This window comes from Dasypus novemcinctus, chromosome X, assembly GCF_030445035.2.
Source record: "Dasypus novemcinctus isolate mDasNov1 chromosome X, mDasNov1.1.hap2, whole genome shotgun sequence".
NCBI classification, from domain to species: Eukaryota; Metazoa; Chordata; class Mammalia; order Cingulata; family Dasypodidae; genus Dasypus; species Dasypus novemcinctus.
The window spans coordinates 28,089,766-28,102,587 of NC_080704.1; the positions used below are offsets into that span (position 1 = coordinate 28,089,766).

A 12,822-nucleotide genomic window follows, 5' to 3' on the forward strand; every position below is an offset into this window, starting at 1 on the left:
TTATAGAGGAGAAAACTGAGGCACAAAAAGATGGAGTGGTCGGCTCTTTGGTGGCAGAGTTCAGGGCTTCTCACCTTCAGTCCACACTGATGTTCTGTGGTACTTCTCAAGTTGTGCCCTTTGCCACGGTACATCTTACTCTGTGATTGATGCCAACGGGTTAAATAAGATGGCTTTAGAAAGTCTTTTAATCTCCGAGGGTTGAACAGTTTCATGGTGATAGCGGGTAATGATCACTGAGCTTTGGTGAAATCAATGCTGCTAATATAAACTAAGTACTCGCAAAGACCCTGTTATTGTTTCTCACTTTCTTACAGATTCTAAGTAAGTCAGTTGTTGCTGAATGCTCCATAATTATGAAAAGAATCTTACTCTTTGCATATGGGAAGATATCCTGTCTTCATTATGACTTTTTCAAGGTTGAATAATCCTGACTGCACCTGGTTTCAGCTAGTAACTTTGGGGGGGGGGATGTAATCTTTGTTTACCATGATCTTTTTGTGGCAAATGAGGCATAAACAGTGTCAAATGTGTTGCTTGAAGTGTGATATTAGTTTGACTATAAAATGAGCTATTTGAATCTTTGAATCCAATATTAGGGTCTTCATTTTTCTTTGCTTGGGATTTTGTTTTTCCTTTTTTATTCTGTTGTGAGGGATGACTTTTAATTTTCTGAGCTCCAGTGTTTTCTGTTGTTTTTTTTTTTCATTTTTAATCATCCCCACAGTCCTCCTTTTCCCTTTCCTCCAACCATACCCCCAGCTGAAAAATCACACAACTCTTGTAAGAATTTTAATCATCTGCAGAAAAGAAAATTCTTAGATAGTCTTATTTTTACTAGGGCACAAATGACAAAAGAAAGCACTGATAATTTACCTTGTGAAACTGGGATAACTGACCTTGTGAAGAGTAGCCTTTGTGTGTGCCAGGATTTTCTTAGTGTCTCAGAGAAGTAACTGTGTTGGGCATGTTGAGTTACTACTGTAATTATTCTTGGGAACCCAAGATTTTGGAAAGTGACCTTCTCTTGGGTTGACCATCTGATCTTCAGAGTTCCTTCTTGATGGCCGATTTTCACGAACGATGACTTGATGTCTAGAAAGGAGTATTTTCACTTTGTGATATACATTACTTAAGGATCTGAACTGATTTGCTTATTAACTCACTTGCTATACTTAAATAGAAAATAAAGAAACATTATAAACACTACAAAGCCAGAGGAAGCCAGATGTTTTAGTAGCCTGTGTGGTAGAAAGGGTGAAATAGATTATAGTAAAACCCTATTATGAGGTATTTATTATTATATGGGATATAATACACATTTTTACATCTTAAAAAAGAAAAACAAACTCTCATGTTACCATCGTTATCCAAATACACCAATGTTAGTTTTTATTGGTAAATCCAAGTGCTCAGACTTATAAATTTTCACACAGAACTTAAATATGAGATTTGTTGGGGCAAGTATAACTCAGTGGTTGAGTATGTGCTTTGCATGTGTAAGGTCCTGGGTTCAATCCCCAGTATCTCCTTAAAATAAAAAAAAATTGGAAGCAGGTGCACCTCAATGGCTGAGCTCCTGCTTCTCATATACGAGGTCCTGTGTTCAATCCCTAGTACCTTCTAAAAAAATAAAAATAAATAGATTTGTTGGAGGATAGTTTGCTTTTTTGTTTCTTTTAATCTGGGTAATCCTGCTTATAGGGAAGATACTTATACTTAGAGGATCATTCTGTCCCCTGTCCTCTCAGCAGTCACGTATTTTACCATTGCGATAGTAAAGCATGGCATAAGTACCAATTAAAGGAACTGGGCTTGGGGAGTGGGTTGCAGATAAGAATTTGCTATTAAAAATTAGGTATTATGAAATTATATATGTATGAACACATTCAGTGAGCTTTTATATTTCCCCTTTAATTTGATGTAATTGAGATGCTTATTTTCTCTATGGTTTTTCCTTCTTTTTTTAGGTGTGGTATTTCTGTTTGGCAAAGTTTGGATCGAATCAGCCAAAACCCATGTGAGTTGCTGTGTCATGGTAAAAAATATTGAGCGGACACTCTACTTTCTTCCCCGTGAAATGGTAAGCATTAGTGTTGAGTTTTCAGTTCTCAGTAATTGTATATGCCACATATTCTATGTATTGCCACCAACCCTGTCATTCAGCAGGGCTATGACTTATCTTCAACCCTGATGCTTCTTTCTTACTGCCTGCTTTAATGACCGTTTTTGCGTCTTGTAAGCAGTTCCATTAGAGGTTGGGAAAGGCTAGAGAAATGAAATAAAACTCAGTTTTTTTACTTTTGAGAAAGAGTGTAAAAATGCCTGAGTTTTAGTATATAATGCTATCTTTCCCCCTACCTCTTATTTCCATAATAATTGGGATTGGTAGTATATATACTCTATGGTGTGATATGGCATTTGGCCCAGTTTTCATACTTTTGCTGCAGAGGCATCAGTACCATTTCTTCCATGGTCATTTAACAATGTCAGTTCCATTTGCTTCTTTTTTGTTGGGGCATACCATCCCTACTCCCCTTTAATCCCCACCATCTGCTCCCCATCTCCGTTGAAATATGGAGCTTCTTGGTTAGGATTTATAACACTTGTTCTCTCATTTTGCAGGACTGATTATCTTTAATCTCTCTGCTATGCTTTTTTAAAAAACTTTTTATTTTGAAATAATTTCAAACTTACTGGATAGTTGCAAAAATAATATAAAACCAATTCAGAGAACTCCAATATATCTCCTACCCAAATACCTAACTGTTAACATTTTGCTACATTTGCTGTATCATTCTGTTTTTCTTTCTGTCCCATCATCTGTATCTGTCTGTTCATACACCATCCATCCATCCATCCATCCATCCATCCATCCATCCATTTCCAATTCGCTTTTATGATGTGTTGGGAGGAAATGGGCATCAGTTTGGCCTAGTACATTTTTTCGGTCTGTTTGTATGTTTGAACAACTCCTGTAAGACTGTGCTATATAAATAAATGTTTAAATGGGCAAAGAAGAAATTGATTTAGACTTGAGTTTTTGGTGGTTGAGAAGATTTCATGTACAGATATTTTGTTTTCCTTCACTCCCTTCTCGATGGGAGAACAGAAAATTGATCTAAATACAGGGAAGGAAACAGGGACTCCAGTTACAATGAAGGATGTTTACGACGAATTTGATGAGAAAACAGCAGTAAAATATAAAATCATGAAGTTCAAGTCCAAGGTTTGTATTTGGTGATGAATTTTTTTCCAGCTCTATGTTTTTTTTAGCTATTTGTTCATTTCCTCATTTAGCAAATAGTTGTTGAATATCTGCTTTGCCCAAAATGTGTTCTGGATGACTATAATTCATTGACCGAAAGTTTCATAGATGTGAATGTCAAAAACAGTATATTAGATTTGTAAAAATATTTTTCCTTTCTCTTTAAACTGCTTATAATATTTGAATAGAAAGGTAGCTCAAAGCAAATTAATTGCAGCAGGTCTTGTGCTCTCATTCTGAAATAGAGAAAAAGTATGATCTTGTTTATGTTAGTTATTGCTAAATTGTTTTGGTAGAAAGTTTAAAAATCAGAGACTGATGATATTTCTGATAGAATAAAAATCTCCGGTTCATGTGATATGTACAATAAATTGTCTTGGTTTACATGAGATGCTTGATGCCTTTGCCATAATTATTGAGTCTGTAGGCCACTTAACATACTGGCTATTAATAGCGATTGTAATAAAGGGATAAGATTGGGTTGCTGAAGGCTAGCTGTCTTTTAACAAATTGAGCTTTTAATTATGGTCGATTGATGAAATCCTTAAAGTTCTTGAAGCAGTGTAGTCTAATGGTGGTATAATAGGCTCTGGGGTCAGGCTGCTTGTGCTTTAAGTCCTAACCCTCTACCACTTACAAGTTTGTGGCCTTGGGTAAGTGCTGAGCAACCTTTTTTTTTTTTTGGTCTTTATTTTTTTAATATTAAGAGCAACCTTTTTATGTCTGTTTTGTCATCTGAAAAATGGAGCCCTATACAAGAGTTGTTGAAAGGGTTAAATCAGTTCATTCATACTAAGTGATTAGAGCAGCCTTTGCTACACAGCAAGCACTCAGTAAATATGAGCTATAATCATAATGCTAATTATTTATTATTCTAGGAAGATAGAGTAGCAAATATTTAATGCATTAACATTGTTAACATTTAAGCTTTTATTGCTGCTCTTGAATACACATATTTCTGAGTTCTCTGGTGTCTAAGATAAGTCCTTTTAACATTTTGTCACTGGATGTTTTTAGACCCAGTTGAAAGGGGAATGCCTTTTGGCTTTATTTACTTTGGTGTTCAATAAGGATGCTAGATTTCTAATGATTAAATACAGGAGCATACACTGTGAATGTAATATTTGTCAGTTGAATTTGTGAGTTGTTTTTTTTGTGTGTGTTAGTGATTTTTAAGTATCTGCTTCCCCAGACAGTGGAAAAAAACTATGCTTTTGAGATACCTGATGTTCCAGAAAAATCTGAGTACTTGGAAGTCAGATACTCGGTAAGTCCAACAAAGAAAACGAACTGGTTTTTGGTTGAGAATGACATTTTTCTAGTTTTGAATTTTCAATTGGGAGTACTGGCAAGGCTCCTCAAGCCCATGGTTCATTGAGGTGGACTTACAGTAATGAATAATTGAAATGATTAAAATTAAAGTACATAGACTGCAAGTTAGTATACTGCTTTTCTTTGCTTTTAAGTGTGCATCTTTAAATAAATAAGTTGAAACAGCATGACTGTCAAGTGGAATGAATGCCACTTGATGGAGTTGAATATCATTAGTCTGTTGAAGTGTTTCTTGGGAGCAGTGGAAAAGGTGAGAGAGGAGCAGCAGTGGCATCACTGTAGTGCTGCTCTTGCTCCTGTGACTGGCAAGGTCATTGCTGTGGGATGTTAATTAACTGGACCTTAGCCTCTTTTTACCTCACTTACAGTGTTTTGATTCCATGATGCTGGCAAAGGGAAACTTTGAAGAAATGTTTCTTACAGTGGTACTGAAAAGTACCCTGGAAGCATTTTGAATGAGCCCTACTTTATTGCTTTCATTCTTTTAATGGAGTGGTACTTACTTGGCTATTCTTTATCAGTAAGGCTTGTACAACTCTGGTCAGAGACTCTCTTTTGGGGGAGCTTCTTGGCCTATTTTTCTTCTAATGGGTGCCATCAAGATGCATTATTTTGTCATTGTGAATTGTTTTTGTTTCCTACTGTGAATTGTTTTGGATTTCATTTGTGGCAAATTACATTTCATATATATCAAAGGGGTTTCTTCTGGTGCTTCATAGAAAGGCTTTTGTTTATTTCAAATATAGACTTTGGAACCAGTGGGGTAATAATTTTAAACAAAAAGATGTGTTTTTTTTCCCCCAGGCTGAATTGCCACAGCTTCCTCAAGATTTGAAAGGAGAAACTTTTTCTCATGTATTTGGGACCAATACATCCAGCTTGGAACTGTTCTTGATGAACAGAAAGATCAAAGGACCTTGTTGGCTCGAAGTACAAAATCCACGTAAGGAAGAATTTACTCTCAGAATGCTAAGTAGATTGCTAATTAATATAGTTTCTTAAAGGGACGTTAAGGAATCTGGTCTGTTTGTTTCAGTGTGTCTGCTTCCTTTTTTAATGTTTGTTTCTTCAAGATTTTCCTTAAGTGAATATAGGGAATATGTTTGAAATCACTATCCCTGTGCTGTCTGGCAGTTTAATTTGAGGGAGGCCTTAATTAACCCAGGCAGCCGTTTGGGGGGCATCCCTCATTGTGTTGATTGTGTTGTTCTCCTGTACGTCTGACCTGGCTGATGCAGCCCAGCTGTTCTAAGTGGTGAACTCCTGACCTTTGAAGGAGGGAGAACATCACTGCGCAGTGCTCCTTGGCCTGTTACCTGGTGTTTTTCAGTGTTTACATGTATGATACTCTGTTTTGTCTTCATGAATTCTCTTTAAACTGTTTTATGATTTCTCCAAGGCAGTGGTGGTTTTTTTGGTTTTTCTTTTTAACCTATTTCAGGTCCTGGATACTTTGAGACTCGAGGAAAACTATGGACTTCTTCCCCAGGAAAATGAACATATGAACATATTCACATGCAGATATACATATAGTACAGTAATGTGGTTTAGTTTTAATTAGAGGTTATCCTGTTATTCTTGTTAAAGAAAGGATTGAGGAGTATCTCAGTTAATTATAACTATCTTAAGGTAGTTTGATATCTTATCTCTTATCTTTTAGAGCTCTTGAATCAACCAATCAGTTGGTGTAAAGTTGAGGCAATGGCTTTAAAACCTGACCTGGTGAATGTAATTAAAGATGTTGGTCCTCCTCCACTTGTGGTGATGTCTTTCAGCATGAAGACAATGCAGCATGCAAAGACACATCAAAATGAGGTGAAGAAATAGGACAGATTTTGTCCCTAGGCTTGAATGCAATACTTGCCTGAACTTGTATAGCTTTTCTGCAAGTGAAAGTTGTTCTTTTTGGAGAGAAAAGAATACTAATTCATTATTTCTAAACTCCATGTTGGAGAATGAATTTAATTTGTCTGGTATTGGAATTTTTTATAGGATCTTGAACTGCTGGACTTATTTTCATCTGTTTTAAAGTTTTTTATTTTGGAAATCTTCAAATCGATGGAGAGAAAAAGAAAATGAACTCCTACATACCATTCACTCATATTCAGTAACTAGCATGATATTTTCACATTTATTCCCCCATACCCTAGTTTTTCCTCCTGAAGTATTTTAAAGCTAATCTCAGACATTGTGTCATTTTTACCTCTGTATACTTTGGCATGCATCTTTGAAAACATTATACAATTATCACACTTAATAAAATTATTTAATGGTGATCCCTTGATATCATCTAAAATACCCAGTCTGTATATACATATCTCTGTAAGTAAAGGTGTTCCCACGAATGTTTTTTAATAGTTGTTTTCTTGGAATCAGGATTCATACAAGACTCATACATGGCATTTCATTTTAATGTCTCTTGAATCTTTTAAATGGAAGCCTTTCCCTCCCACCCACTTCCAGCTTTTTTTCAGTGACATCGACTTGATGAAGAATCACTGTTGGTTTTCTTTAGAATGTCCTGTAGTCTGTATTTGCTTCCTTGTGGTGTCATTGGACCTCTTCCCCTATATCAGGGGCCAGCAAACTATGTCCTGTGGGCCAAATCCAGCCCACCACTAGTTTTTGTAAATAAGGTTTCATTGGAACATGGACATGCCTGTTCATGTACACGTTGACATGGCTGCTTTGACATTACAATGACAGCGTTGAGTAGTCATTACAAAGACCATACAGCCTGCAAAGCTTAAAATATTAACTGGACTTTCTCAGAAAAAGTGTGCCCTTCTTGTTCCCATATACTATACATTAACTCTAAAGGTTTGATTCGGTCCAGGCTCAACTTTTTTCAGCCAAAATACTTTATAAGTGGTACAGTGTACTCGATATTGTATCATACCAGGAGGAGCATAGTGTCTGGTTAAACAGCCACAAGTGGGTCTATGATTGGTTTGTGGGTTCAAGTGGTGATGACTATTGTAACTTTCTCCATCAACTCTTTTTTGGTTTTTGGACTTTAAATCTTTTTTAAAAATTCTTTTTGCCTTGTTTACCCTGGCATTGAGGTAAAAGAAAAGCACTGAAAGTTAAATTGAAAGAACGCTTTACAATTAAATCTGAAATTTTTATATATTTATCTTACTCCCACATCAGTGAAAAATCACCAACTCTTATGAAAACAGGACAAATTAGATAACAGAAGAATCAAAAATTGAAAAAAATACCATTTCATAAAAAATATATCCAAGCATTAAAAGTATTGCTCCTCTGGTATCTTTACATCCTTCTCTTCTGTGTACTTAGGTGTAGCACAGTGTTTCCTCAGATATCTGCATCCCCATACTTACTTTGCAGCTGTCCATTTACATATTCTAGCTTCTCTAGGCCTATATTCATGTAACCATCCAGGCAAGCCAGGACCCCTCTATAATCCACTCTAGAATTTAATTTTACCACAGCTGGCCATCCTAAGATTTGCTTTAAGAAGTCACTGTGGAAGTTTGCTGTTGCAGATTTGTTTTAACAATCTTGGGAGGCATAAAACCTGAGTTCCAATCCCAGCTCTGCAACTTAATCAGCTATGTGACTTGGATAACTCATCATTTCACCTCTCATGGTCCCAGGTTCTTCATCTCACAGCCAGGATCTAGAATCACCAGCTCCAGGCACCACACAAACCTGGCCTCCACCAACAATTGCACTGAAAGCCAAAACCCTCCCCATCAACTTTTTAAAAAATATTTTTTATTAGAGAAGTTTTGAGCTTACAAAATAATCATACAAAATGTGTAGAATTCCCATATATCACCCCCTCCACCAATACCTTATATTGTTGTGGGGCATTTGTTACAGATCATGAAAGAATGTGATCAGACTATCTCTGGTCCATAGCTTACATTTGGTATATTTTTTTCTGTATACCTCTTACTATTAATACCATGTGTTAGTATTGTACATTCGTTACAGTCCGTGAGAGAACACTCTCATATTTGTACTGTTAACCACAGTCCATCTTCTACCACATGGTTCACTGTGTTAAACAGTTCCGTGCCTTGTATATTCTGTCCAAAGTGCATACTCAGTGACTTACTTTCATTAGAGTTCTGTAGTCATTGCCCCAGTAAACCTTTGAATGTTTTCTGTAGTTCAAAAGAAAAAATCCCATACCCCTTATTATTGACCCTTAACATTGATATAGTCACTTCTTTGACATTGATGGAAGAGTATTACCATATTGCTGTTAACTGTAGTCCATAAGCTACATTAATTGTATTTTTCCCATGTATCACTATATTCTTGCCACCTGGTAATAGTGATGTATATTTGTTCTAGTTCATAGAAGAACATTCTTGTGTTCTTGTAAGTATAATCCTTATCCACCTCTGGGTTCACTATGTTACTCAGTCCCTATTCTCTACCTTTCTTTCAGTTGACATTTACATCCTGAGACCTCCATCAACTTTTTATCTAATGCAGGGTTTTTCAATCTTGGCACTACTAACAGTTGGGCCAGATAATTCTTTATTGTGGGGTGCTGTCCTGTGCATTGTGCGCTATTTAGTAGCACCCCTGGCCTTTACCCACAAGATGCTAGTTGCACCTCTCCCCCAAGTAGTGACAACCAGAATTATTTCCAGACATGGCTAAGTGACTTGGGGTGGTGGGAGCTCAGTTGTCCCTGGTTGACCAACCACTGATTTATAGTACCTTCATTTATGAGTGATTTTAGCTTAAATTAGTTATTTCATTAGGAATTGTCAATAGTGGTTTTCTAATTCTGTCATTCCTTGGGAGTTGGTGAACCTAAGTTATATGCAGTCTGTTGCATTCATTATTGTCATTACTGTTACTATTTTTGATGCTTAAATTTATCTCACTTTGTTCATTGGGAGCTGCTTTCTGTTTGCGTCTATGTCCTTTTGACATTGGGGATCTTTTTCCACAGCAACATTTTGGCACTATTTTCACTCTATTTTTCAGTATGTGACTTGGACTTTAAAAAAAAAATTTTTTTTAATGTTTTATTCTGTTACCATTCCTTATATACTGTAAAATATTTCCCCTATTAATCACATTCATATATGCATTTCAGTGCTCTTTCTTATGTTCACAATGTTGTACTACCATCACCACCATCTATTACCAAAACGTTTCCATCATTCCATTTAAGAACCCTGCACATTTTAAGCCTTTAACTTCCCATTCCCTTTCCCCACCCTGTCACCTGGTAACCTATTTTCTACATTCTGACTCTATACGTTTGCTTATTCTAATTATTTCAAATCAGTGAGATGATATAATATCTGTCCTTTTGGTTCTGGCTTATTTCCCTTTTAATAATAGTAAAGTAGGTGGCCATAGTTAATAGTGGAGTTTGGAAAGATTTAATTAGTTCTTAGTTAAAACTTAAAAAAAAAAAAAGAGTATCCACCTCCTAGTACCCAGATTATTATTTCTAAATACCATTTTCCAATAAAGGAAATAGGGCTCCTTGGAGAAGTGACTGATTCAGTTCAGGAAATGTTCAAGATAAGCCTGGAAACTCTTGTTATACTAGAAAGCAAGGAAGCTATTAAAATTGATGTCAGAAAGAATATCAGAAAGACTCAGGTGTCAACCTGAATAGTCTCCTACTGGCCAAATATGGGACAGTTTGAGCATCACTAGGAATAATTGCAATGGATTGGAGCACATCCAACCCTTGAGTTCATAATGACACTAAAAATAATAACAACAAATTGATCGGTCATCTGTGAAGGAAGTTAGGAAATCAGCTCATTATTTTGAAAACAGAAAAATAAAGGGATCGAATCAAACGTTTCTCCTGACTTTTCTGAATACGTGTTTCTACCTCAGGTAACCAAATAATTGATGAGAGGAATTGATGAGGGGACGTTTCTCTTTATAGAAGGTTTCCAACTAATGATGAAAGAAAAATGGAATCTTATCATGGGTAATAATGGGTAGAGGCCAGGGATTCTGCTAAACATCCTTCAGTGTATAGGAAAGCCTCCACAACAAAGAATTATTCTGCCCCAAATGTCAATAGTGCAGGGACTGAGAAACCCTGTTTCAAAGATACTTGCTGAAATATTTCGAGATAAAATGATAGGTCTGGGTTTTGCTTCAAAATAATCTGGGCAGGGGGAGGTTGGAAGTGGGTAGGTGTACAGATAAGTTGATAATCAAAGCTGGATGTCAGACATAGGGGAATTAACTATTTTATTCTCTATTTTTTTTGTTTAAATATTTTCTTAGTTTAAGAGTATTCATATATATTAAAATGTGTTTCTTTTAATATTTTTGGTAGTTTTGGTAAGAATGCAAAATACCAAGCAGATGTCTAAGTGGTTTTTCCCCCTCCTTTCTTTGCAGATTATTGCTATGGCAGCATTGGTCCATCATAGTTTTGCATTAGATAAAGCAGCCCCACAGCCTCCCTTTCAGTCACATTTCTGTGGTATGTATTTTTTTAAGCTGGTTTACTAATGGCTTGCTTTTAGTTTTCTTGTTTTCTCTCCAGCTGTTGCGGTTTTTCAAAATTCTTTTCAAGAGTAGTTAGTGCATATTGTTAAAGAAAATTTTTTTCATCTTTATAATTTGATTTATATTTACATTTTATATAACTGGAATCATATAATATGTAGTAGTTTGTGTCTGGTTCCTTTTATTTACCATAATTTTGTCTGATACTAACATTTTGTAGTATTAACATTTGTTTAGTAAAACCATATGTGAAATATGAATATGGGTAAAAGTGCATATATAAGACCATTTTTCTCTGAAACGTAACAAAGAAATTGTTATCAGCTATAGAAACTTAATTTTTATTAGACTGGTTACCTTCTGTCCAGCTAGTTAATTTCATTCCAGGAACAGAAGTCCAGGGGCAGTTTATCTTTTTTCTGTCCCCTTGGTTAGACTATTAAAGTTGACCATTACAGGGGAGTTTTTCCTTGCTCAAAATTATGCTTTAACTATTTTCTTTATATATCATTCTAAAAGTCCATCCTTGCAGCCTGGCCAAAGTTTTTTGTGTGAAGCAGTACAATGCCAAGGAATAAATGAGTGTGCCTATATGGGAGGAAGTATGGTAATGATCATATTGGAGTTGGGTTATGCTATGCATAAAATAAAATGTAAAAACCATTCCACAGAATTCTACATGTGTGCTTTATGGTTCAATCTCCAAGGAAGATTCTGACATATTCCATGTTGAGAGTGTGGCCAGTTAAATAGGCATTTTGTTGGGGTGGGGAGTAAAAGGCAGTAAGATTATTGACCTGTTATGCTTCCTGGCATCTTTTATAGTCCAGAAGAAGAGATTAACTTGGACAGCATTTCCTGACTGGCTTCTTGGGTATTAGGAAAGTGGGATCAGGAAATGTGCAGAGAAGGGAGTAGGATGCATTCTTCTTATGAAGTTTTTCCCCTTATGTGGGGTAGAATTCATGGGACAAAATGATATGTTATAGAGTAGTCATTTGCTCGTTTCACTGTGCAGTTATTCACTTCCTCTGTGTATGTCACTATGTGAATGGCTGTTGTGAAAGTAACATACAGTATGGGAAGGGAAGCTTTGACCATCTTTATTTTTCTAACTTAAAGAAGGTTGGCGTGAGTTCTGTATTGTATGCTGGTTGAGGATGTGATGGTGGTGGTGGGATTTTCCTTTGGGAAAGACTTATATCTTCCATTCTGGCTAAGATGGATAGGAAATGTTTCATCAAAGCAGTTTTAACAGTTGTAGGGACTTAGGATTCTGTGCTTGGCTATTTTGAGGTCCAACCAGACCAATGGAAATAGTTGACCCACTTAACCCTTTGGGAACTGGGGGAAATTTATGTAAATATAAGACAGTTTCTGATTTGGAAACATGCAGTGTATGTGTATCTGAAATCAGATTAAGATGTGTGTTGGAATCTTTATTTTTTCCTTTTCACAGTTGTGTCTAAACCAAAGGACTGTATTTTTCCATATGATTTCAAAGAAGTCATTAAGAAAAAGGTAAAGAACTCATTATTTATTTCTTTTAAATATGAAAGATCTATTTGTTTGGAAAGAGCAAGAGAAAAGGAGGATAGTGTTGATGAGTAGAAATGGATTGTTTTATTATTTAAAATGGATATTGGATGTAATCTTTTTAAGTGTATATATTTATTTATTTATTTGGTACTGGGCATTGAACCTGGGAGCTCCTATGTGGGAAGCAGACATTCAGC

The 12,822-nt window shown here is 35.9% G+C and overlaps 1 protein-coding gene across 1 annotated transcript in view; it reads left to right on the forward strand.

The window, feature by feature from the left end:
* POLA1 (DNA polymerase alpha 1, catalytic subunit) overlaps positions 1 to 12,822 on the forward strand; it is a 336,041-nt gene that overhangs the window by 35,007 nt on the left and 288,212 nt on the right. Inside the window, exons 11-17 of the mRNA XM_058291856.1 lie at positions 1,971 to 2,083; positions 3,113 to 3,229; positions 4,461 to 4,535; positions 5,405 to 5,543; positions 6,261 to 6,415; positions 10,976 to 11,060; positions 12,546 to 12,607. Of these exons, the coding sequence (XP_058147839.1) occupies positions 1,971 to 2,083; positions 3,113 to 3,229; positions 4,461 to 4,535; positions 5,405 to 5,543; positions 6,261 to 6,415; positions 10,976 to 11,060; positions 12,546 to 12,607 (746 nt within the window). The remainder of the gene's footprint in view (positions 1 to 1,970; positions 2,084 to 3,112; positions 3,230 to 4,460; positions 4,536 to 5,404; positions 5,544 to 6,260; positions 6,416 to 10,975; positions 11,061 to 12,545; positions 12,608 to 12,822) is intronic.